The sequence below is a fragment of the Leptodactylus fuscus genome, chromosome 3, assembly GCF_031893055.1.
Source record: "Leptodactylus fuscus isolate aLepFus1 chromosome 3, aLepFus1.hap2, whole genome shotgun sequence".
NCBI classification, from domain to species: domain Eukaryota; kingdom Metazoa; phylum Chordata; class Amphibia; order Anura; family Leptodactylidae; genus Leptodactylus; species Leptodactylus fuscus.
In genome coordinates, this window is record NC_134267.1 from 119815895 (window position 1) to 119841672 (window position 25778).

At 42.1% G+C, this 25778-nt stretch overlaps 1 protein-coding gene across 2 annotated transcripts in view; it reads left to right on the forward strand.

Annotated features, from left to right (window-relative positions):
• The first annotated feature begins 3605 nt into the window (after positions 1-3605).
• Positions 3606-25778, forward strand: part of LOC142197711 (gamma-aminobutyric acid receptor subunit rho-1) — a 48665-nt gene continuing 26492 nt past the window's right edge. Inside the window, exons 1-2 of one of the 2 annotated variants that reach the window (XM_075268210.1) lie at positions 3606-3880; positions 21954-22007. In XM_075268210.1, coding sequence (XP_075124311.1) covers positions 3759-3880; positions 21954-22007 — 176 coding nt within the window. In that variant the 5' untranslated portion in view covers positions 3606-3758. Of the gene's footprint in view, positions 3881-21953; positions 22008-25778 lie in introns of those variants that run through there. The other variant, XM_075268211.1, reaches the window with a different exon arrangement.

Here is a 25778-nt window from a genome sequence, read left to right on the forward strand (position 1 = left end):
TTAAGGCTATTCCGGGACATTAGGGGCCCGGCAACAGCCGCTACCCCAGTGTTTTTTTTTTCTTAATAGGCCATTACCGGCTGGAGTTACTCCAGCCGCTAATGGGCCATATTTATATACCGATCCTGGCAGGGGCACACACGCACTATTATTATACCGGGAAAGGTAAGTGAACATAACAAACACTGTTACTTTCCTCTCCACGCTTCATACAGGCATCGGGCCTAGTTGTGTGATGTCCCTGACGTCACTTGACCGGGACCTGCGTACCGGGTCATGTGACGTCCGTATGTCATTAAAGATGGCCGACACCACCGAAGACTGCAACTGAGCCAAAGATAGGTAAGTAACAGTGTTTTTTTATGTTTGTATCCCCCCAGGTCTCCGATTATTATACCCCGGGGTCTGAGAATACCCCATAGTATAATAATTGTTCATGGGTGTTCATTATGGGGCATAATACCGTGTGCAAGGGCCACAATAGGGCATAATACTGTGTGCAGGGGCCACTATGGTGCATAATAGTGTGTGCAGGGGCCGCTAAGGGACATAATGCTGTGTGCAGGGGCCACTAAGGGACATAATACTGTGTGCAGGGGCCACTAAGGGACATAATACTGTGTGCAGGGGCCACTATGGGGGATAATACTGTGTGCAGGGGTCACTAATGGACATAAAACTGTGTGCAGGGGCCACTAATGGACATAATACTGTGTTCAGGGGCCACTAAAGGACATAATACTGTGCGCAGGGCTTACTAAGGGACATAATAGAGTGCAGAGGAGGGGTCGGTGGGGGGGGGGGCCATGTCAAAAGTTCGCCACGGGGCCCCGCCATTCCTAGTTACGCCACTGATTTACAGCAGCCGGCAGACTTCCCCCTGCACACTGCGATCTGTGTGGGGGAGGGGCAGCACAGCTCCTGCTACATGACGGCAGTGTACAGCGCAGGGAGCAGAAGACCCTGTGCCTGCTAATGGTCTCACACACTCCCAGCGATTGGTACAGGGGCCCATTTTGGGACAGTCAGAAGCCTGATCGGGCTGACAAGTACATTTAGATAAAACTAATAGTCAGGCTCGGGGCCCAACGGGGAATTCCCCAATTCCCCGGCGGACCAGACCGACCCTGCATATGTTTACAGTTTATGAAGGAAGGACCACAAGAATTGAACTTCAAGAACGTTCACCAATACTAGGAGTTAGTGGGAAAATAGTATGAAATTTGCTGCACCCACTCCTGGACCAGGGTTATTACCTCAAGGGGGGTGTGCCGCAACCCAGATAGAGGAGACTGGAGGATGGGAGTAGTAGTGGCGGATGATGTGCCACCTACCAGTCCGACCACACTCAACCAAGCACTCAAACCCCACTCCAGATACAGCCTCAAAATCCTGACCAAAAAACCCAGTGTGAACTTACCCTTAGGGAGCGTCCACACTACTGTTAGTGACCGTCAGCAGTGTCCATAGCTATTCTCTGTTACAAGATTTTAGCAACGGACACTAGCTAAATCGTGAAAAATCATCAGAAGTCCATTAAAATCTCCATTCATTTCAATGGGATTTTATCTTGTGTCCGTTTGTGTCCGTTTGTGCCTGTTTACACCCACATCGAGTTTTTTTTTTCCAGCGGACAGAAAAATTCTACATGCAGGACTTTTGGACTTGCAGGATGGCAAGTGTCCGTTATTTTTTATTTTTTAACATTGAAGTCTATGGGCAATGGACTTATAGACATCAGTTACTGTCCGTTTGTGTCTGTTATGATAGGTGTCCGTTATTTTTTTTTAAACAGACACCTTCATAACGAAATCCAACAGTAGTGTGAACCCTACCTTAATGAGTTAAGTTTCGCCGCCCTGTGTAAAACTGTGCAACACTTTTAGTTAAAGCAAGGAGCAGAGCTCAGACTCACATATCTGCATTCTTCAGTATCTGGTCACACTCCCCAGGAGTTCTTAAAGGTTTATTCCCATCTCAGCAAATCATGGTGGAGTAGGGAAAAATTAGCTGCAAGTCCCATTCACTAGAAACAAGCGAGAAGCGGTGCTCTACATTGTTTCTGCAACTCTAATAGAAGTTAATAGGAGCTATGGAAACAGCAAAGCATTTATAGCTACACTGTCTCTGTAATACATAAATAATGTAACTGAAATGTGCTACACTGCTTTAATAATTCCTATTCACTGCTGTGGCAATTATGGAAACAGTGGAGCAACACCATTTACAGCCAATTATTCACCCGTTATTCGGGAATAACCTTCTAAGTAAGAGCTAACCCTTGGTAATTAATACAGTGCTGCCTAGGATCTATACTTAACAAGTACATTAAGACTAAAGTCATATTCAGTTCAGTCAGAACATAGGAGGCTGGAACATTGGAGCAGTTATTCCCATTTTGGTAATGATTTGCTGAGATGAGAATACCACTTTAATAGAGAAGGCTCCCCTGTTCAGCAGAATCCTCATCTATTAGCCATGGAAGAGAACATTTCTTCCTCTTAAGGACCTAGCACATACATGTATTATATAGACAGCTCATTGATCTCAGTGGATGCTGAATAATGCATTATTTTACCTGCAGGTTTCCCTCACAACTTAATGCTGACCTCTGGATATATTTATCAGCAAGTTACACAGTAGGGTTGAGTTGCAATCCTTGGATGGAGTGGTGTAAAGTACACCGCCACTGGACTCTGAAGAATAAGAAACATGTTTTGTGGAGTGAAGAACCATAAGTTCTCTATCTGATGCATGAGTCTGAGTTTGGTAAACATCAGGAGAACATTACCTGTCTGACTGCATTGTGCTGGCTGTTTGGTAAGGAGGGATAATATTTATGATGTTTTTCAGGTTTTGGCTTAGGCCTAGCGACAAGAGATGTATATGCTTCAGCAAACCAAGCTTTTTTGGACAATTCCTTTTGGGGAACATTGTAGAGAAGGCACTGTTCTGTTCTGTTCTGTTTTCTTTTGTCCCCATGCACAACACAAGGTCCATAAAGGCATGATTAACACTGTTGTCAAAAAATTGAACTGACCCATACAGAGAGAGACCAACTCCATATGGATGCCTATGAATTTAGAATGGGGTGTCATAAAGCTCCAGTAGGTGTAATGTATAAGTGTCCCAATGCTTTTGTCTATATAGAGGATTTGGTGGCTTAGTTTACACCAAAACGTTGCCAAAATTTTCCAGTAAAATTGACATAAAGTGAAGTACACTATACTCTACAATGCTATCATACCATGAACATTTTTTACCCATCACATTTGACAAAAATAACTGGAATAAATTTTGTTTCTCAATATACCCACTACTTCAGTTCCATTGGTATAGTACATGTAGTGACATCTAAATAAGCACCTCTGGGGACATTCATTATATCTGACTGATTTCTGGAGGTTATTATCAGGCTACTGCTCAGTTAAAGCTTTCTGCAAATGATCTCTGCTTCACAACCTCTATTTTAACAATGCTCTACATTGCCCTAAGCAGCAAGCATAAAAGCGAGTCTGAAATAGACGTGAATTCACCACAGCCTGAAAATCCCAGCCATCTGACGTAGATGGATTTATAGGTTTAGTGGAAATTGCTTTCCACTGCATCCAGATTAAATACTGAGTGGCGTTTCCTTTCTGTATGGGTAAACATCCTTCTAATAATGAGATGACCCACCAATGTCTTAAAGAAGAAACAAAATATAGTCTTAGTGTTTCTTCTTTGGACTATTTTTGGGCCATAGTCTCGAAGGTATCATGCTGACTACAAGTTTTATTGGGATCTGTACTCTATTTGTTCTTTGGGCATCGAGTCTGTTTGCTGAGAGCAGGGTCCATCTACAGACAAGAGTTGTACCTGAGTTATATAAGCAAGGCAGGTGAGTGCACCAATGTACCTTCATCCTAAAGTGCTAGTAAATGGTGTTGTGTTATTACTTATATATGTATTAGCTGTAATACACATTCATTCTGCGTATTGCCTGATCGATGCATTCTCATTTATAATACCATGAAAAGACTATCAATCCATCTCTGTCCAGGGAAATCCCAATTCCCTGCATTACATCTAAATACATTTTAAGATTTGATATGCAGAATATACTCTTTTATTATACTCCATTGTCTTAGCATTGTCTTGTGCCCATCTACATGCTTCATCTACTCATGTACTTCAGACTAGATTGTTAGAGTTTTAATTCTACATTACAAAGCAACTGTTTTCTTTTCCTGTGAAATTGTTTATGTGCTTTAATGGGTTAATATAAGCATGGCTGACTTGGGCAAACATAATAACTGCGTTGAAGCTTACCCACAATGCCTGTAGCTCTGACACAGATGTACAGGGGGTGGGGGTATTCACAGTCTTGGGTTCAATGGGTTGCTAGCAGTGCTGCATTAAACTTCATTTTATAGCAAGACCCTTATGTTGCACTATGTTACTCAGAAATATTGTTAGCTGTCAGATCAAATCACTCTCTTTTAGCTTTCAGATATTGCTACAAATTCAGTGAAGTTAGTTTCACAGCCTTAGCATGCAAGGAAAAGTGAACATTATCATGTTTGCATGCAGAATGTTGTATTTAGGGAAAAAAAAAAAGAAAATGTATATTGTATTGACTAATACAGCTAATATATATGGTACAATGCTAAGAAAAAAAAGGCCTACTTCAGGTATGGCAATCCATATAGTAAGTAGTAATCATATGAGACTAGGAGCCATCATCATGTCCATTATACCTGTACCAGCCTGTAAAATAGAAATAGCAGAACTATTGTTTCAAGAAAAACTGGGAACTGGATCTGTATACAACTAAGATGAATTACTGCTAGCGCTGGGTTCACACCAGCACCCGATCTACATTTTCAGGTTTCCGTTTTTTCTGCTGACAGAAGACGGAAACCTGTCAGACCGTTTCTGGCCGTGAGTGCCGGTGAGCGTCTTCTGCTCTCCACGGCGAAACCGTTTTTTTTTTTTTTTTTTACCGGACACAAAGTCCTGCATGTCCAACTTTGTGTCTGGTTAAAAAAAAACGGTTATTGAGACTGACATATGATTTTCTTCATTATAATGGTGTGTCCAAATGTAGCAGATTTGTGGAAATGAGGAAAATGTACTAACCTGAAATACTTTTACTAGGTATTTTACTATTTAGGTCCTTAAATAACTTGAGACATAACTTGAAGTTCCTAGGCCCCCACTTACAAAGAGCTATCTACAAGAATGTCGCCTTCTTATGTTGTAAAGAGGTCTTTGGGGCCTCTCATGCTCAGGGGCATGGTGTTGATTGCTACATCTGCACCCCTCATAGGTCCGGTTCACCTCTGCATTCATTATACCATTTGGGTAATCTGCTTGGGGACCCCCTGAACGGAATACCAATTACATGAAAAAGTGGTGAGCAATGAAACCACATGGATCCCATAGACTATAATGGGGTCTGTGTGTTTTCCGCGTGGTGTCCACATGGATCATGCATAGAAAAGTACTTCTTGCTGCATTTTTGTCTCTGCATGATTTGTGCGGACACCATGCGGAAACACATGGACCCCATTATAGTCTATGGGGTCCACGTGGTTTCATTGCTCACCGCTTTTTAAAGCGATCGGTATTCCATTCAGAGGGTCCCAAAGCGGACTTCTCGAACGGAATTCCGAACGCAGATGTGAACCAGGCCTTAGCTGTGCCCCTGCTATCAACCACTGACAAAAGGGATAAAGTGGGGGCCTGAGGTTGAACCACATTTGACAGAGCCATTAGGGGACTTTAATATCAATTAACAGTCAAGCCAGAGTATGAGCTTAATTGCTCAATAATGGAATTTATATTTCTAAACACATCTATTAAAACCATGACCATGTCATCTGTCTGCAACCTGAATGCCCTTGACTAATGGTGAAGTATGTAAACAGATGGCTAGCGCCTCAATTGTTAGCACACAAAAGCAAGGCAAATAGGGACAATGCTGTTGGTACCTGAATGTAGTAATGATAATAGGGAAGATTATTCCCATTAGCACTGATAGCACCATGTAACACCACAATCATGACATCATAAACGAGTTGTGTTATTTCCTGTAACTGTAGGGCATCAGGAAAAGCACTATACAGCATATGTTAGGAAGGAGGGTTGTAAATGGGTCTGCCGCAAAAAGATACCAACTTAATATGGACCCAAACGTAGAATTCGAACTGTGGTATCCTAGTTGTTATGGTTGCCATTGACTCCATTGATTTGGAAACATCACCTGGTTATTGTTAGGCACGCCAATGTTGTAAAAGACAATCTCTGTTTTTTTCAAAGCTGTTTCGTATCTTTGAGGAAGCCATTTTCATGAATCCCCCATAGACTCAAGGTCAGAGGAATGTGATCTACACTTGCCATTGAGCCATTGACAGCTAATAGATGTGATTAGCTGGTTTAGAGTTTATTCTCAGTCGCTTAAAGGGAATTTGTCAGGTCTAAAATGTTTTCCAAACCAATATTAATGCCAGCACAAAAACATACCTTTGTGGCCACAAACCTTTGAAGCAAAGTAGAAATTATAATCTTTTTATGGATATGCAAATCAGCCTTGAGTGCACTCCAGTGCCTACAGATAGCTACAAGTGCTTTGAATGTCACCAAAGTCGCCATTTTAGCAGTGAATGACATTTGAGGCCTCTGCCTGTATCACAGCCAGCTGTATCCAAATCTAACACACTGGGCCAATGCACTTGCATTGTCTCTGAATTGCTTCATTGGTTTGTCACCACATAGATATATTTCTGTTCCTATTAAAGGTGTCTACTCAGCACTATTATTGGTTTTCTTGAGTTTTTGGACCTGAAAGACTCTATTTTAAGAAGGTCAGTAACTGAGAAATAAATAGTGAATTGTTATTTAACTAGTAGTTTACTTTCTCATTGGTATTTTTACTGAGCAGAAATATCAAGCAAAGCTTCCACACAATGTATGGTACTGCCATTGGCCACCATAATTTTTTTTCAGTGTTAGCTTGCTGCTTAGCCCTTGCCCTTTATTGTTTCTGTTCTGGGATTCTGTCAGTAGTATGCTGTCTGGCTTTTGCCATGAACTAGGGCCTTCTTAGCTCTGTGAGTTGGGGGTACGTATTCACACTGCAGCAGGGCTCAGGCAGCAGAAAGATGCTGGAATATGATTGGTGATTGGGGCCCCTGCAGTGTGATTTACAAAATGGGGCTCAGGGAGGAAGGAAACTGGGTGACCTCACTAGATGTCATATCAAGTACCCTGTGTGTCAACAGAATATAAAAATAAACTGGGAATTTTTTTAAAAAAATAATGTAGCCAGTATATTACAGTGATGCATAGTTTGGTTAATATACAGTACCATAAGCATTTGTATGAAATACAATGAATGTACTGTGCTATGCCAGGGTAAGATAGGGGCCCACTTGGTTCAGAGGCCCAGTGCGGGATTTTCCTATTCACCTGTCAGTCATTCCCAGCCTGAGGTGCTGGGTATTGGACCCCATCAATCACATATAAGATAAGATATTCCTTTAACTGTTCCACCATAGGGAAATTCAGTGTGTTACAGCAGCATAGATAATACAGTACAATAATAATACAGAATCTCCACGGTAGAGGCATTACAGTGACAGTACGTACAGATAAAAAGATAAAGGTAAAAACATAGTAGGAGAGCTGTCACAGCTTAAGGATCTTTCAGTTCTCTGTATGGAGTAATCTACACTTACAGCCTGGCATTGATTGTACAGTCTTACTGCAGGGGGGAGGAAAGACTTCCGATAGCGCTCATTCTCACACTTAGGGTGAAACAGTCAGTCTATGACAGTACTACCCAGTGCTATCACGGTCTCATGCATGGGATGGGAGTTATTCTCCAGTATGGAGCTCACCACGGACAGTATCCTTCTGTCACCCTCCACCTTCACTGGGTCCAGGGGGCTCCCCAAGACAGAGCTGGTCCTTCTAACCAGCTTGTTGAGTCTGTCCCTATCCCTGGTTGATATGCTACTCCCCCAGCAGGCCACTCCAAAGAAGATGGCTGATGCCACTTCAGAGTTCAAAAAGGCCCTATGAAGTGCACCCTGGTCTCCAAAAGGCCCTCAGCCTCCTGAGCAGGTAGAGCCTGATGTAGCCCTTCCTGTATAGTGCATCCATGTAAATGGCCCAGTCCAGCTTATTATTGAGGAGCACACCCAAGTACTTATAGGTGTTGACTATCTCAATGTCCGTCCCCTAGATGTCGACTGATTTTGGAACATACCTCCGCTTGCGAAAGTCCACCACCATCTCCTTGGTCTTCCCAGCATTAATCCTGAAGTGGTTTCGCTGGCACTAATGCACAAAATCCCAGTTTAATTCACTGTACTCCCTGTCATCTCCGTTTGTGATGAGGCCTACTATTGCAGAGTCATCAGAAGACTTCTGCAAGTAGCAGCTAGATAAGTTGCACCTAAAATCTGCAGTGTACAGTATGAAGAGAAAGGGGGCAAGAACTGTACCATGTGGTGCCGCTGTAGTACAGATCACAGTGTCTGACACACAGCTCTCACATACTGAGGTCAGTTTGTGAGGTAGTCTAGGATCCAGTTGGAGAGGTGGAGGTCCACACTAACAAGGTCCAGCTTGTCTTTCAGTAGCCCTGGCTGAATGGTGTTAAAAGCATTGGAGAAATCAAAGAACATTATTCTCACAGTGTTCCCTGGTTTCTCCAGGTGAGAAAGAGCTCTGTGAAGAAGGTGGATGATGGCATCATCCACCCTAATGCCCGGTCAATAAGCAAACTGGAGGGGGTCCATAACAGAGCTCACTAGAGGGCGGAGATGTGTGAGAACCAATCTCTCTAAGACCTTCATCATGTGGGATGTCAATGATACAGGTTTGTAGCTGTTAAGGTCTGGTGGATGAAGTGTCTTTGGAACTGGTACCACACAAGATGATTTCCACAGTTGTGGTACCATTCCCAGCTTCAGGCTCATATTGAACATATGTGTAATAACTAGAGATGAACGAGTAGTGTTCGATCGAGTAGGTGTTTGATCGAATACTACGGTATTCGAAATACTCGTACTCGATCGAACACTACTGGTTGTTCGAAGTTTAAGGTTCGATGCAGAACCAGCGTTGATTGGCAGAATGCCATCCCTTTGGATGAGTAACATTTCTCCCCTCCTCATCGCTTCTGAGGTGCTCATCCTTCTTATTGCTGATGGCAAACCCCATACAGTTCCTGCATGTAGAGTGACATGATGAAGCATGCACAGTATGCTCAATATTGCACCTACCAGCAGCAATAAAGAGGATGAGCACAGGCAAAAGGGAGTTATCATCGGGAATTGGCAAAAGGGAGTTATCATCGGGAATAGAGAGGGGGAGCTATTAGGATGGTCTTATAATGCACAGAGTATGAGCAACACCGTAAAAGCATAAAATAGTGTTTTTCTCCATCAAGAAGCTGCAATAAGAAAAACTCATACAGAATGTACTATGAGCTGCCGTATTTACTTTAAATATACATTTCTTGGTAATAGACTCCCTTCAATAAGACCACCTCCAACCTGAAACTAGGGTAATTTTTTTCAACATTTTTTCATCATTTTGTATGATAGACCATAAAGAACGTTGGAGTTGCAGCACAGTGTTGTAGGTCATGCCCCCTTACTGTGACTCCACGCCCCCTTATTCACAAGTCATAAAAGTATTTAAAACACTTGATAAATATGGTGCCCAACATGTTACAGAGTTTATTTGGTGAAAATGATACCAGAATTATGGAGCATTTTACTTGATAAGTTTCCACCATTGTATGTGTTGGTTTGTACATGATGTCTGACTCTGATTTCTGGCTGAGTCACAAGTCAGGTATCAGGTCTCATTTGAGCTTCTCACCCTACAGCTCCTATATACACTGTATCTTCTAATTCTGAGTGTGAGCAGGGAGGTCTGTAATCCTGGCCAATCATTAGGAGGCATAGTGTATGTGTTTCCTAGCCGACTGCTGCCTTGTGACTCAGACAGAGATAAGAGTCAGAAATCATCTGAGTTTTTCAACCAGCCCACAAACTGCACAGTGTGAATGGGACCTGTTCAGATGCCATTCATTATGCTGTGGCAGTCTATGAAGTGTCAGTAGTCAAGTATCAGGTATCAGTAGTCAGGTGTCAAAGTCAGGTGTCAGTAGTCAGGAAATCAGTAGTCAGGTGTCAGAGTCAAGTGTTAGTAGTCAGGTATCAGACAAATTAGATGTCAGAAGTCAGGTATCAGAGCTATAAACTAGCATTAATCTGATGTTTGACTATGTTATCTGAGGATATCCTAATATGGACACTGTACTTATAACAAGGATACCATACCACCCTTTGTGTAACATGGGAATCGAGGGGGGGAGGGGTGGTTCAGAGCTCAGAGGGGAGAAACAGGGGGCCAACAAGGGGTTGTGGACAGTTGATCTGTCCAGGTTTGCCCAGGTGCTGAACCTGGCATCTGTTGGGGCATATTTATTAAGACTGGTGTATCGTATACCAGTCATAATAAAGGGTCTTACTGGAGCAGTGACTGTGACCACTTCATAAATCAGTCAGACATTCCTGCACCAGAATGAAAATCTATACCAGTTAGGAAACTCCATTATAACTAAGGCTGGGTTCACACTAGCACTTGCTTTCCATTTGGGGATTCCATCCCCCATTCCACTTGAAAAATGTGTAGAGAAAAGAAATGCAAGTAGGAATTTTCTTTATGCGTTTTTCAGGTAGGAAACCAGGTGGAAAACCGACGGACCCCATTATAGTCTGTGGGGTTAGCAGGTTTCCGTGGGTAACTGCTTTTTAAGTGGATTGGGTTTCCGTCTTTTGACTCCACAAGCCGGCCTGAAGAATGGAAACAGAGCAAAGCCTAGGGCGCTAGTTGATTGGTGTTTGTGTACTTGGGCCTGTGGGAGGCCAAGGGAACACATATTCATCATTTTCCCGAAACACTGTTAATCAAGCATGGTTTAACAGTACAGAATGGAAGACACTTCCTTATCGCAGGCAGAACCTACCAACAATGGGTTACAAACCAATTTATGCCTGGTTCACACCTGCATTTGGTAATCAGTTCAGGGCGTTCACATGGGGACCCCCCGAACGGAATACTGAACGCATTGACAAGCGGTGAACAGTGAAAGCAAACGGACACCATAGACTATAATGGGGTCCATGTGTTTTCCACGCGCTGCCTGCACGAGTTACGGGGACATTAAAGTAGATTACGAAGTACTTTTCTGTCCGCATGTTCCGTGCGAACACCGCACAGAAAGCCCACAGACCCCATTATAGTCTATGGGTTCTGTGTGCTCTCATAAGCTCCCCACTTGCATTCGGTATTCCATTTGGGGGTCCCCATGCAGACTCCCTGAATGGATTAACAAATGCAGATGTGAACCAGGCATTACTTAGGGAAGTCTTTTTAGCAAAGTCTATAAATTGGTAACTCAGGACTGGTGAGTCAGTTGCAAGATAGTTGCAATGTATGGTTTCTTATGGATTTTTCCATCTATCCATCAATAGATTAATGTATTTTCTTTTTATATTCACACCTTAAAATATTATACTATCATTTCTTGTAAACATACTTTTCCTTGAGCTATTTTGTTGTATTATTCTTATTAGGTTGTTTTTTTTTTTTGGTTTTTTTTTTACCAGGTTTGTATCTCCTCCTATACTGCTTTGCTTACCCATTTTTATGTAAGTTATATTAATATTCCATTACCATTTTTTTTATATGGATATGCCCGTATTATTTAATAAAAACAAACTTGTTTTATTGAAAAGTTGTACAACGTGGTATACAATACAAACTTTAGTAAATAGACAGTAAAAGTCTTCTCAGGAAATAAAAACTAAGTATAAAAGAACACAAACATTGGTACAAACAGTGTTGTGAAGTCCATGTTAAAACCAGACAGTAAATAAGTATCTAGAGGGAAAAAAAAGAAAAGGCTAGGCAAAATAATCTAGAAAGATGGAATGTTCATCAGGGTCTGTATAGGGTATGTCCATAAAAAATAAAGTTTGGAGCCGTGAATATTCTGAAGTCCTCTTCGGGGTGCACGATCTGCTTCCCGGACTGAGGAACAAAGAACAAACATAAAGAAAGGAAGAGGAGAAAGATCGGCATCACTCTGGGGGCAATATTAAAATATAACTAAAATATAAAATATAACTTTTAATCTATATAAATCCATATAAGTAAAATTACGATCCAAATTTCACTTATATGGACTGGAGTTTTTGCATATGTTTAACCAACTTTGTTATTTTCTTTATACACCAGCCTTTATTCATCAAGTTAGGATACCATGACTAAGGAACTGCGTGTTCTGAAACGCGTTGGAGTTTTTTAATGTGTCTTTTTTGTGGTTTTTCACTCCTTTTGTATCTTCTTTGTATTTTACCATTGATATGGATTAAAAGTTATATTTTAATATCGCCCCCGGAGTGATGCCAGTCTATCTCCTCCTTTCTTTATGTCTGTACAGAGTCTAACAATGGAAAAGAGACCAAAGTAAAATTCCAATTAAACTAAATATAGTAGTGTATTAACATAACCAACATATTATAAATATTAGAATGGCAACAGAGGTTGTGAGTACTCTCAGCAACATATCCCACCTAAGATTAGGTTCACACTAGGTTCCGTCCCCGAACCCACATTTTTCAAGCAGAATCCCAGTGGACCCCATTATAGTTTATTGGGTCCATGGGTTTCCATGGGTAACCGCTTTTTAAGAATGTAAGCTTTCCGTTTTTTGGTTCCCAAAGCGGACCCAAAAAATGGAAAGCCAAACACTAGTGTGAACCTAGCATAAGTGATAAGTAAGCTAAGGGCTATATGAAAAGATGGGGCAGTATACAAAGTCAAGGATGAATTACACCAAGAGCCACACTCGGAGTCATCTTAGCCCCGTTAAAACATCACTCACTTGGTTGGGACCATTTAAATGCGGGTCCTGTCAGGCCAAATGTATTGGCATGTGCAACGGGGTGCCTCTGTCGTATAAGAGAATTTATCAATTGCCTGACGGATGGCGTGGTCTACGTTGCTTCATATTCTTGCCCACTTAATTATGTGGGCAAGACAAAAAGACGCAGACGCATTTTAGATCACACAGGAGACATCACACATCGGGCAGACACTGCCACAGCTAATCACATCTGGGAACGCCATAATGGGGTTGTTTTTTCAATTAAATTCCAATGAATTGAGCGGGTGCATAAATCCCCATGCGGTGGTGACTGGGACCACATAATTTTATGCAAAGAAGCTCAGTGGATTTTTAGACTTAAATCTGTTAAACCACTGGGCTTAAATGACACTATTTCATTTACACCCTTTATTTAGATCATTATTGAAGGGATTCTACAATTAAAGCAACTTTTTTTCTAATTACCACGTCGGAATAGAGTGTACTGCGCATGCTCAGTAAGGTCCGTACAGCCCTCTGACGTGCGAGTGAACTCATCCAGGCTTCAGAGGGCTGTACGAACATTACTGAGCATGCGCAGTACACTCTGTTCGGCGAAGATGTGAGGAGTGTACTGCGCATGCGCGCAATTGCAGCCTTGGAAATATGGCCGCCGGCCGGCATGCGCAATCGGCTCTAACAGGTTCTCGCTGTCAGAGCCGACTGCGCAGGCGTAAGACATAACAAAGAAAGAAGACGACAGACAAGGGGAGGAGGCAGATGAAGAAGAAGGACGCCCTCATTGCTGCCGAGACCTCATTAGCATACCGGTAAGTACCGGTATTTCTAAGGAACGGCGCAACGGAGACCACATCTAAAGGTAGGAGACGAATAGCCTTTCTTAAGGCTATTCCGACATGGTAATTAGAAAAAAAGTTGCTTTAATGGTAGAATCCCTTTAATGAGGGCTGTCCCGTATATTTATGAGGGATTGGTGCTGTGGATTGTATTATTCCATATGGAATATAGTGATTATCCCAGACGTCGCTATCATGGGATCTCTGGTATTTGGAGGGATTTGATTTTCAAATTGCCATACAGTTTTTTTCATCACTATATTCATTGGATGTATTGGGATAGGTATGATATAGTAAGCCATTGTTAGGATTTGGTCCCGCAGGTTTCTATCATAGCGCACAGCGCCACCTGCGGGTCAGTCTAAGCATCCAGCTTTCACCTTACTGAGCATGCTCAGACGTATTGGAGCTGCTCACAAGCCAAGTGCCATTTCTCCCCTACTGAGCATGAGCGGTGAGGTCATGGCCACCGCCCCTATTGGGCGGGGACTTCCCTTTAAATAGTGTGAGCCGACGCCCACCGGGTGCTCACACTTTGACTGAAATCTCCTCTAAGTCCACGGAGTGAGTGACAGTAGTTTGCAGGGATAGGTTCCAGTACTCAGGCAGGTTTCAGACTAGGCCTCTGTGTGGGGTTCCTCTGCTTCTCCTGGGTGCTGTTAGGTAGGACCTGTAAACCCTGAACTGTTAGGGCTAGGAGCGGTAGACGCCGTTCCAGCTTGTAGATCTGCAGCAGGAATGGTCTCTGAGATAGCCTATGTGTACTGTCTGACTTCATGTATGGCTCCAAGCTGTGTGCAGGACCATGCAAACTCCCTTAGTAACTCCAAGCTGTGTACAGAAGAATGTTCTAAACTTCCGTGGTGGCCCCTAGTTGTCGCAGGGGTAAGTGTGTGTGTTTGCTGGCCTGGGTGAGTGTTAACCCTTGGCAGCCGTGTGTTTCACTTGTACTGGTGCACCTGGCCAGTGAGCTAAACTGGCAGGATTTTAGTTGCACCTTATTCACACGCAGTGTCGCAGAGTACACACTGTTCACATTGAGTTCAGGCTGCAGTATCTTTGCAGCTGTTCACATTAAGCACCGTGCTGCAGTGTTTTTGCAGTAGTTCACATTGAGTTCAGACATACAGCTGCCCTCCATTGGGCCTGTGGACCTCGCTGTAGTGTTCTACAACTAAGAGGTTCTGTAGTTTAAAAAAAAAAAAAAAATTATCTATATACCCAGAACCATAACAGCCATTAGGTCCTTGTTCATAATATTGTGCATGTAGTATATTGAGGTGGCAATGTTTGACCACTATTCACACTAGACATAGTTTTGTGTGATGATGCATTTTTATAGGACCTTTAAACACAATGGTAGGCTATCACCTATCCATCTGGCCAATGGATAGGTGATTTTATCCCAATAGATCTTGGTATCTTCGCCTTTGTCATTGATCCTTTGTGATATATATTTTTTATACTTTCCTGAGGCTTGTTTCGGCATTGTCCGATACTATTGGCCTTTGTATCAGGCTCCAGTGTTCAGTCCACGCCCCACCATGAGGTACGAGGGGTGTTGCTTCTATTGCAAACTGGATTGGTGGGGACAGGACTGGAAGTGGAGCGGAGGCGAGTGCAGTCCTTTATTAGAAAGAGTGGAACCAGCGTGGAGCGTCAGCCACTTTGAAAGTACCGGGACTCGCCATAGGAGTTCCGGGAACTGCAGTTGTTACCGCATATGATTCTTTTTTTTTCACCCTATTACATATAAAGCTCCTGATGACCTTAGAGAGAACAATTTAGGTGAAATGTGTAGAGCAACTGAAGTGAGGGGATACACCCCCCCCCCCCACTAGGATGATAGACATATGTTAGTCAGCAACTATAGGTTATTCATAGACACACATAGGGAAGGAAGGATTGGGTTTGCAGCTTAGTTGGTCTTGCTGATCCTCACTGGAATCTCCAAATCAATCCCTGAGGGTCTGATAGCACCAGAGTCATTTATGCATATTTCTGTAATTATATCTGTAACTATATACTATATCTTGAACAGCCAGGGAATTGCTGATTTATATTGGGATTGATATTTATAGGGTTACAAAAACCCTGATTGATATCTATAGGGTTACAACGGGAGGAGAGGTGTGAATAGTGCTTCAATCAAAGGGCTATTAAGCTGATGAGATTCCATCTAACATCCTTTGAGTTGTATATATCAGGCAATTGGACAGTGAGGGGTATAACAATATATAGTAGATCCCCAGATAAGTGGGGACTATTCCCTCAAGGTCTCAGATTTTATACTTTATATTAATAAAAGTTATATTTTAGGTGTTTTTTCACTCTGGGACCAGAGACTGTATGATATTTAACTAGGGGGTGCCCTATTACCACCTGTGATAGTTTAAAAAGGGCCACACAGCCCTTTAATCCAGTAACTTCTTTTAGACTAAGGCCCTACGTGGCATGCTGCAGCTTAAAGTGTTTTTGTTTGTTTTTTTGCAGTGGTTTTCACAAAAGTCGGCAGAGTTTTCTTATACAGACTTTCTGCTTCCATTGTACCTATACAGAAACCACTTGCATTGACATGCAGCCATTTATAAAAACACACTGTTTTTTTAAATTGCAGCATGTCCGCTGTAGTTATTTTTCTGCAGTGTGAGGATTGGATTAACCAGAATCCCATCCACTTTGCAAGTACTGTAAAATGCCGCCGTTTTTACCATGGTATTGACGATATGTGGGGCCCCTGCCTTACAATGTTTTATATCAGGTTTTAAATTGATACAGCCCTATTACTTTTTATTGTTCAGAGGCTATGAGAGATAAATGTCATTTTAGAGATAGATGTTGTTTCTAGTAGGGTGACAGGAAGACAACCTCATTTCACTGCTGACCCAGCAAGCATTTGTCACTATTCTGCTTTCCTTCAGTGCCCTGAGCCCCTAGCATATTCCACTGATTCAGCGTGCTTACTTATTTTCTCTATGCGCTGGTGAATATAGAATACAGATACTACTTTCTTCTCTTAGCTCCCCAGTACCTAGCAACTCTTCTTCCATCGATATCAATAATATGGCATTGCAATGTCACATCATAACACTGTAAAAAATAATATACTGAAGGTGCAAAGTAACGTGTTTTGGTCACCTCGCCTTCATCAAAAATAGCAGTAAGGAACTTCCTCTCTAGCAGTATAGAGCTACGGGCAGTACTGTCAGGAGGGGTGTTCCTAACAGTCCAGCTAGACTGTCAGGAACACCCTTCTGACAGTGAAGAGGTATCGGTAATGGCACCAATATCTCTTGCCCCAGGGCAAATAACGGGAAAGTCGACAGTGTGCTGTATTCAGCGCACTGTCTGCTTTCTAGCAGCATATAAAGCTGCATGTGACCAAAGACATGAAAAGTTCTCTTTAGGGGTTAATACTAGCTTTGTGTACCTATTAAATATATCACATTGCCCCCACTTAACATGTTCTATCTATAATGGTGTTGTCTTTTGTTGTAGTTTCTACTTTCGTACCTCCTATAGCTATGCCTCTGTCTTTCATCATGTCCATATGCATCTGGGGAAGAGACTGGTCCTTGATATACCTCATATAGGAACTTTTATTGTCAATATTAAAGCATTTGAAGACTACCTTGGCAAGTGCTTGTATACAAGGATTTTTTACAAACCATTCTGTAGTTTAACTCTACAACAAAAATCAGCTTTATTTTGCCTCACTCTGTTATCTTTTGTTTTAATTAACATTTTTAATTAATTTGTACAAAACCTAGGAAAGAAAAGAAGCAGGGAGGGGGGATAGGAATAAGGTGAATAAGAAGGGGGATAGGGAAGGCAAAACAGGAAATAACAATAAAATGTTGCTCCTCATAATCAGAAATTATAGTGCAAGTAATAGATCCGACTGAACAGGCTCCCATGACATCATCTCAGGGGGGAACACACCCACCCTTGACCAGTCATTAAACGTGCGGACACGCATCCCCAGAGGAGGGCAATGCCCACAGGATCCATGGTCCTTTTGGACCCCACTGACTACACCTCAATGTACACCAAAAGGAGGCCAAGAACAAAAAAGATCTCTAATAGTGCACCCACTACAATGGCACATCCCCATTAGTACCCTCTCCTGATGCCACATTGTTGATTGGAAACAGACTAGAGATAAGCGAGTAGTATTCAATCAAGTAGGTATTCGATAGAATACTATGGTATTTGAAATGCTCGTGCTTGTTCGAATACTACTATTCGCAGTAAAGATTCGATTCAGAACCAGCATTGATTGGCCGAATGCTATACAGTGTATAGCATTCGGCAAATCAACGTTGGTTCTGCAGCAGGCTCGTCTTTGCTAGTTATGAGAGCTGTCAGCTTGCGGTTATGCGGAAGCTGACTTTTTCTCACAGGAATGCATTGACCAGCGTTGATTGGTCAAATTCTATACAGTGTACAGCATTTTGCCAATCAACGCTGGTTCTGCCGGAGGCTCCTCTGTGACGAGGTGGAGTCTAAGATCGGACCACAATGGAGACTGCTGTGGACACTGTATAGCATTCGGTCAATCAATGCTGGTTCTTCAGGACGAGTAAGTTCACATTAGCGCCTGCCTCCCGTCCGGAAGGAGTCCACAGGAGGACCCCCCGAACGGAATATCAGTGCAACTGCAAGCGCTGTGCAGTTAAAGCGCACAGATCCGTTATAGTCTATGGGGTCCGTGCGCTTTAACTGCACTTCGCTCCTCCTAAACACTCTCCTCCTGCTACTCGTGGACTTGGTGACTCTCCTTTAGTCGAATAATGGTTTCCCCTGAAATGAGCATTTTTTCCCATAGACTGTAATGGGAATCGATATTTGATCGAGTAGTCGAATATTGAGGCTCTACTCGAAACGAATATGGAATCTCGAATATTTCACTACTCGCTCATCTCTAAAACAGGTACCTGCCAGGGGCCAGACAATGATAAACATGCCATAAATTGCATAAGGGAAGCCTGAGAGGGAATAGGTTGTGGTGTGGGTGCTCATGGCACTGAACCAAATTAAATTCTCCTCCTATAATAAAATTCCCCAGGCTGTAGCTCATTAGCTTCTGGAGAAGCATGGCATAAAAATTGGCTTGACCATGACTGCATACCTGCCTTGCAGCATAAAGATTTACTAAATCATAAGGTTTGCTATATCCAATTAAAGACAAGAAACCATTCCTGTGGGTCACTAAATAGATCTGTAATGGAATAGGGCAGGTCCCGTCTCAACTGAGCAGCAACTCCTTGTGAGGATAAGGTATGGGATACGGTGAGACAGTCTCCTATCTACTGGGCTGAGAGTTTGTACAGTTTGTCTGTTCTACAGTGAGTCTCCAGAAGAAAGACAATATCTGGGGGCAGTCGTTTTAGATGAATCAAGATTTTTCTTCTTTTTATAGGAGTGTTGAGGTCATCCACATTCAATGACACAAAGCTAACCCAAGGAGAGTGAGCAACGTGTTTTTCTCTGCAGACTTTCTGCCCCAATTATACCTATATGGAGCATTTTCGTAGGGATAATTGACATGCTGCAATTTGCAAAACGTATGTGTGGATGGGATTAGCTGGAATCGCAGGTAATGGAAAATGCAGCGTTTTTTGCAGAGGTGTTTCTGCCATGGTCAAAATGCTGCATTTTTGCATTGTGGGGCCCTGGCCTAAAGCAATTGGTCACAAGAAAAGCATAACAATACCAAATATTCAGCAATGTAAAATGTCTAGTAAACAACATTAACCCCTTCCCGACATGCGCCGTAATAGTACGGCGCGTGTCGGGTCTGTAACTATGGCGACCGCCCGGGAGCCGGGCAGCCGTCATAGCCGCCGGGTGTCTACTGCTTCAAGCAGTAGACAACCGGCTCTAATGCCTCCGATCGGTCCCCGGACCGATCGGAGGCATTAACCCCTCCGGCGCTGCTGTCAAAGGCGCCGGAGGCGCAATCTTCCCGGCGGCGCATGGGCGCCGCCATTTTGGCAGGGATTGCCGGCTCCTGGAGCATGCTCCAGGGCCGACCCCCCGTTGCCATGACAGCCGGGAGCCTTGTTAAGGGCTCCCAGCCAGTCTGCAAATTCTCTCTTTTGCAGGCTGGTGTATACAGCCTGCAAAAGAGATGATGCTTTTTTGCAATGCATTAGCATTGTAATGCATTGCATTAGTGATCAGACCCCCTGGGGTTCAACACCCCTAGGGGGTCTAATAAATGTAAAAAAAAAAATAAAAAAAAAGTAAAAAAAAATATAAAAAAATATAAAAAGTATTAAAAGTTCAAATCACCCCCCTTTCCCTAGAACAGATATAAAAGTAGTTAAAAACTGTGAAACATATACATGTTAGGTATCCCCGCGTCCGAAATCGCCCGCTCTACAAATCTATACAAATATTTTTCCTGTTCGGTAAACGCCGTAGCAGGAAAAATAGTCAAAAGTGCCAAACCGCTGTTTTTTCACTGTTTTAATTCTGATAAAAATTTGAATAAAAAGTGATCAAAGCAATAACATTTCCCGAAAATGGTAGAACTAAAAAGTACACCCGGCCCCGCAAAAAAAGACGCCCTATGCATCCCCGTACACCTATGTATAAAAAAGTTACGGCCGTCTGAATATGGCGACTTTTAGAAAAAAAATTTAACACCGTTTTGGAATTTTTTTTAGGGGTCAAAATGTAAATAAAATCATATAAATTTGGTATCCCTGGAACCGTACCGAAACACAGAATATAGGGGACATGTCATTTTGGCTGCACAGTGAACGCCGTAAAACCAAAGCCCGTAAGAAAGTCGCAGAAATGCATTTTTTCTTCAAATCCACCCCATTCTGAATTTTTTTCCTGCTTCCCAGTACATTATATAGAATAATTAATGGTGGCATCGTGAAGAAAAAATTGTCCCGCAAAAATTAAGACCTCATATGACTCTGGGAGCGGAGAAATAAAAAAGTTATGGGGTTTAGAAGGAGGGGAGTCAAAAACGAAAAACGAAAATCAAAAAATGCCATCGGCGGGAAGGGGTTAAATGAACTTATATTAATAAGAAAATGGTCCCCTGTTTACAATGGAGGGTTAGCAAAGTTTATCAATGACAGTATAAGCGTCATCTCGCTTGATCAGCCACCTTGAGGCGGAGAACCTGGCAGGAAAGAGAAGCTGATATTGCATGTTTTTCTTATGTCCTTAGCTCCTCTGACCTTCTAGAACAAGCAGAGGAAATGTCACTCCCATTTCACAGACAATACAGCAGCATGAAATGGCATTTTTCTTTAAGGCACTGTACAATATTATATTAAAACTGTGAAAAACCTGAGAAAACTATGCAAAACAATATAAAACAGTAAAAACAATATCAATCCATGTAAAAAGTAACATTTTTCAATAAGTAGTGTTCCTGTGAGATTCTACAGATAGGGCTCAAACATAAGAAGGTTTAAGGGCTAAGTTCAACCTAGTGTTGTGTTCTCTGTCGTTCGGGTCTACCGGGGAACCTGCATGACAGAGAGCTGTTTCAGTGGTTACACACCAAAACCAGTGGAGAATAAAGTTCTCTGCAAGACTTTTCTTTACACAAATTTTACAGAGACTCTAGCGCAGATGTGAACCCAACCTTACCTGCAGGAAAGCATGTCAGACTCAAAATATGGGAAAGGAACCCGGATCGATGAAAATAGGCTCTGAGAATATGGAGGTGCAAAAATGTATGAGCCGGTTGGCCTAAGACTTTGTGGGTAAAAAATTTGTACAGAACAAATTTGAAGAGTAAAATTGCCCATAAATACAAACAATATATAGTATCTGAATTGTATCATTTTTAATATGTGCAGGTATAATGATTCCATTATGATTGAGGGAATGCCTACAGAAACCATACTGTTCATTGGCTGACACCTTCCATGCTCTGTTACGATTTTATCAAGCCCTATATGTTTATTCTGACACAGTAGAGGAGAGGACAGCCTACAATATCACACAACGAGACATTAGTAAGGAGCTTTCAAAGGCTTTGTCGAGGGCTCTTCAAAGTAAAATGCTAAGTTCTCTGGATTATGGTATGAAAATAGATTTAAGGAGAATTTCTGTATGAACTGATGACAAAAATGACCTATATCATGTGATTATTTAATCTTATGTTGGTTTGTTCATTACAGTAGACCACAAAGGCACAGAAGGGAGGTACAAGAAGAGACGCACAAGCAAGGCAGGTATGCTAATACTTTACATCCGAATAAATGTCTCTTTGTTAGGTTATAAAACATTATATAGCACGGAAAAGTAGTCTCATGTTTTTGCCTGGCACACCTGTAATGTCTACACATAGTGTACCAGCAACAATTATATACTAAAAATTCTACAAAACCAGATTAAAAAGCAAATGCGTATTTATGCAACTATTGCCAAAGCAACCTATGGAAGTAATATGGATCCAGATTATTCCAAACGTGTATATTGCAAGCTAAAGGATGAAATGTCTATGTTAATATTAAGACAAATGTTTCAATATCCTATAAATGTATATACTCTCAAGGACATGGAGAAAAAGATTCATTTGTGTTTATGAAAGTTCTTACTGAATAATGTTTACACTTATTTGAGTAACAGGATCAATACATGCAGGTGTTTATTTAGATTTTGTGCCCCTTTTTAATGTGTTATTTTTTGGCTATAACCCATTCCCTTTATCTTCATTCCGTTCAGTTTTTTACTTGTGTCATTGCTTGTGCATTCTCCTGCAATTGCTCAAAATGCAGCAAGCTCTTAGAAATTACTGCTTAGAAATCCAATTCACACTGTGTACTTATCAAGCATTTAGGCTTTAAGACATGTGTTTTTATAAAAGGACACGTTGTCTTGGCAGCATTTTATTCAGTTTTCCACACTGATATCAAAGTATTGGCTTCCATTATTATAAAATAAATAATGTGTTTATAAGGCTGTTCCCTGACCCTTCAGGGTGCATTCGCCCGGAGGAAAATGCAGCTGAATTTGGTGTGGAATCCGTGTCCGATTCAGCACTGAAAAAAAAGCTAGCAGAAAAAGGAAACCATTGAAGTCAATGGGAGACTTTTTCCATGTAGATTTTCAGCACCAAATCCTTGTAAAAAATTCTGTGTGAATGGACCCTTAGTGTCAGTGCACACTGAGTTTTTTGGCGCTGATTTTGACGCTGAATCCGCCTCAAAAAGAGCCTCCAAAAAAAAGCCTCCCATTAGAGTTCTTATCTGTTTTCAGTTTGAAAAATTACTGCTCTATCCATCTCAAGACAAACTACAGGTCACATGACTCGTGTATAGAAGTCTATGGAGAGACGAGGGGGGAGTAAGCAGGAAGCACAGGAAATAAAAAGAAGAAAAACAGGCGAATGCCAGGGCTCCACATGGCATAAACACCGCACCACAGTCAATCCAAAACCATAGTGGTTTTGTAAATCACAGCATGTCAGGGCTCGTTCACATCTGCGCCCGGCACTCCGTACTTAGGTTTCCGTTTCCTGCCTAAAACACAGGCAGGATACGGAAACCTGCAGGAGTCTCTCTCACCCATTCATTTGAATGGGTGAGAGAGATGTCCGGCCGTGCGCGGCGGTGAGCGTTTTATGCTCTCCGCCGCGAAACCGGGTTTTATAATCCGGACACAGAGTCGGACATGCAGTACTCTGTGTCCGGATAAAAAAATCCGGTTTCGCGGCGGAGAGCCTAAAACGCTCACCGCCGCGCACGGCCGGACCCGGTCTATGGTTTCCGTCTTCTGGCATGCAGAAGACGGAAACCATAGAACGGAGACCCCAAACGCAGGTGTGAACCCAGCGTCAATTGTACCTATGGGAATGCTGGCGGTTTCCCTATAGGTATAATGGAAGCAGAAAGGAAAACACTGTGGACTTTCTGTGAAAAGTGCTGTAGGAAAAAAACACAAAGCCTTGCCACCACAGTTTTCCCACAGTGCTTTTATTTTGCGGGCTGCTATGTGGTCCCTTAACCTAAGGCTGATGCTAGGCTAATACGGGGTCTCAGAACTTTCTTTCACAACCAAAACACTGAACCTCACATCAAAACAAATGATTGTTTTTCTATAGACCACATTTTCTGGTACTCACTTTGTACAGTGTATAGCACTTAGTCTTCAACCACCAGTTCAGAGCAGTAATAAAATTACAGTTTTAGCAGGCAGGGGAGAAACTACTAAAAACTGCAGAATATATGTAATGAACAGAAGTAGTATTACTCCTCAAGTAAACACAAGGTAGCTTATCCTGAAAAGTAGTGCAGATCCACATGCAATATTTCATATAAATTGCAATATGCGATTAGATCTTTAACTATATACTAGAATTTTTTTCTAAAAATAGTCTAGGCTCTTGACATTTATGAAACACAGAGACTAGCCAGCTCTGTATTAAAGAGCTGTACATCCTCCATGCATTGCCATACAGACTGTGTTCACAGATCACCACTATGGATGTATGTTCTCATGGCGGAAAGTGAAGAGGAATTTGATGGGGACATCTGCCTTGGATTCCTATTCAGTTTTTGCCCCTTTGGCTCTCCGAGGCAGGATACAGATGCAGAGCATCGGCATTGTGCCACAGCTTTCCACTGTTGATAGGTCCAGACAAAAAAGCCTTGCTGTGATTAATACCTTGCCATGGCTGAACTTGCCATATGATTGACAGATTGTATTAGTGCTTTACCATGCACCATGGTTCTTCAGCTGCCTAGATCCAGAACAATAGCTGATTTCTACTGTTTAGAGGCAAGAGCTCTGCAGCTGATATTTCACTTATATAAATAAAGCACTGGCTAAGCAGTTTACTCTGCCAGAGGCATCACATGGCGTAGTCGCTTCTCTGAGCATCTCCGTTTATTCCTGGAAGAGAGCCAGTTGGCGGTTATTTGGAATATTTTTAATCTAATGGATAGCTTAACAGTCTGTCATGGTCATATATCTCTATTCCTCAGATTTACATTAAAATGGAATTCTCCTATGAGCCCTTATAGTTTTTTCCGCAAAATTTTCTTCATGAAGCATTATCCACTGTGTAAGCATGAAGTTATGTAACATCTTCATCTTGTTTGCCATTTAACCCTATCTCCCAGTGAAGGCTGACTTATTTCCAAGGAAGTGAAAGTCTAAGATATAGAAATATTCATTTACTTTGAGAAATACCTGAAGAAGTATCTGTATCTGTAGAAATACCTTCATATAAGGGCGTATTCACACATATTCATGTTATTCATATATCCATTTTATACGGACATGTGATATTCATGTTACAGACCAATGGGCTATGGAAAAAAAACAGAAAAGTAATTGATAGCAAGTCATGAACCCATTGGCTTAACCCTTAAGTACTATCATGGTGTCTATCATACACCACTACCATACACATATCATTATGATAGACACCATGATAGTATTTAAGGGTTAAGGCTACTCCTAAATGCGTTATATAAGTGGCACCCCTTTTATGCCTCATATGGGGATCTGGTCTTTGCTGGATGAAGAACAAACACGACTATGTGCTAGGTCAGTGTGCTATCTAGGTTTTTCCCAGATAGCATACTGACCGATTAATTTCTGTGAGGGCAACAGTCTGGGTCACAAAATATGGAACAGGTCCTATTCCTGTCCTATTCATTGAATGAATGGGGCTGCTTAAGTACAGCCGGTGTACGGTTTCACCTTTACACCGTCTGTGCCGTTCACTCACAGCCGACAGCTATAACACACAGGCAGATTGGCAGAAGAAAGCTTGCAGGTGAGTGCACTAATCCTTAAAGAAACAGGAGGTAACCAGGTAGGAATGGCATTACAGATTCCTCAGGAACAGAACATTTTTAAAGGGTTCTGCTATGGTAAGAAGGTTAGGAATCACTGCAGTGTGTACCAGCCTTTAAAAGGAGAAATCTTAGACTACTAGACTGCTGATTGTTGCGGCATCTCAGCAGCTCACTGGGATGCCATATAATGAGCGT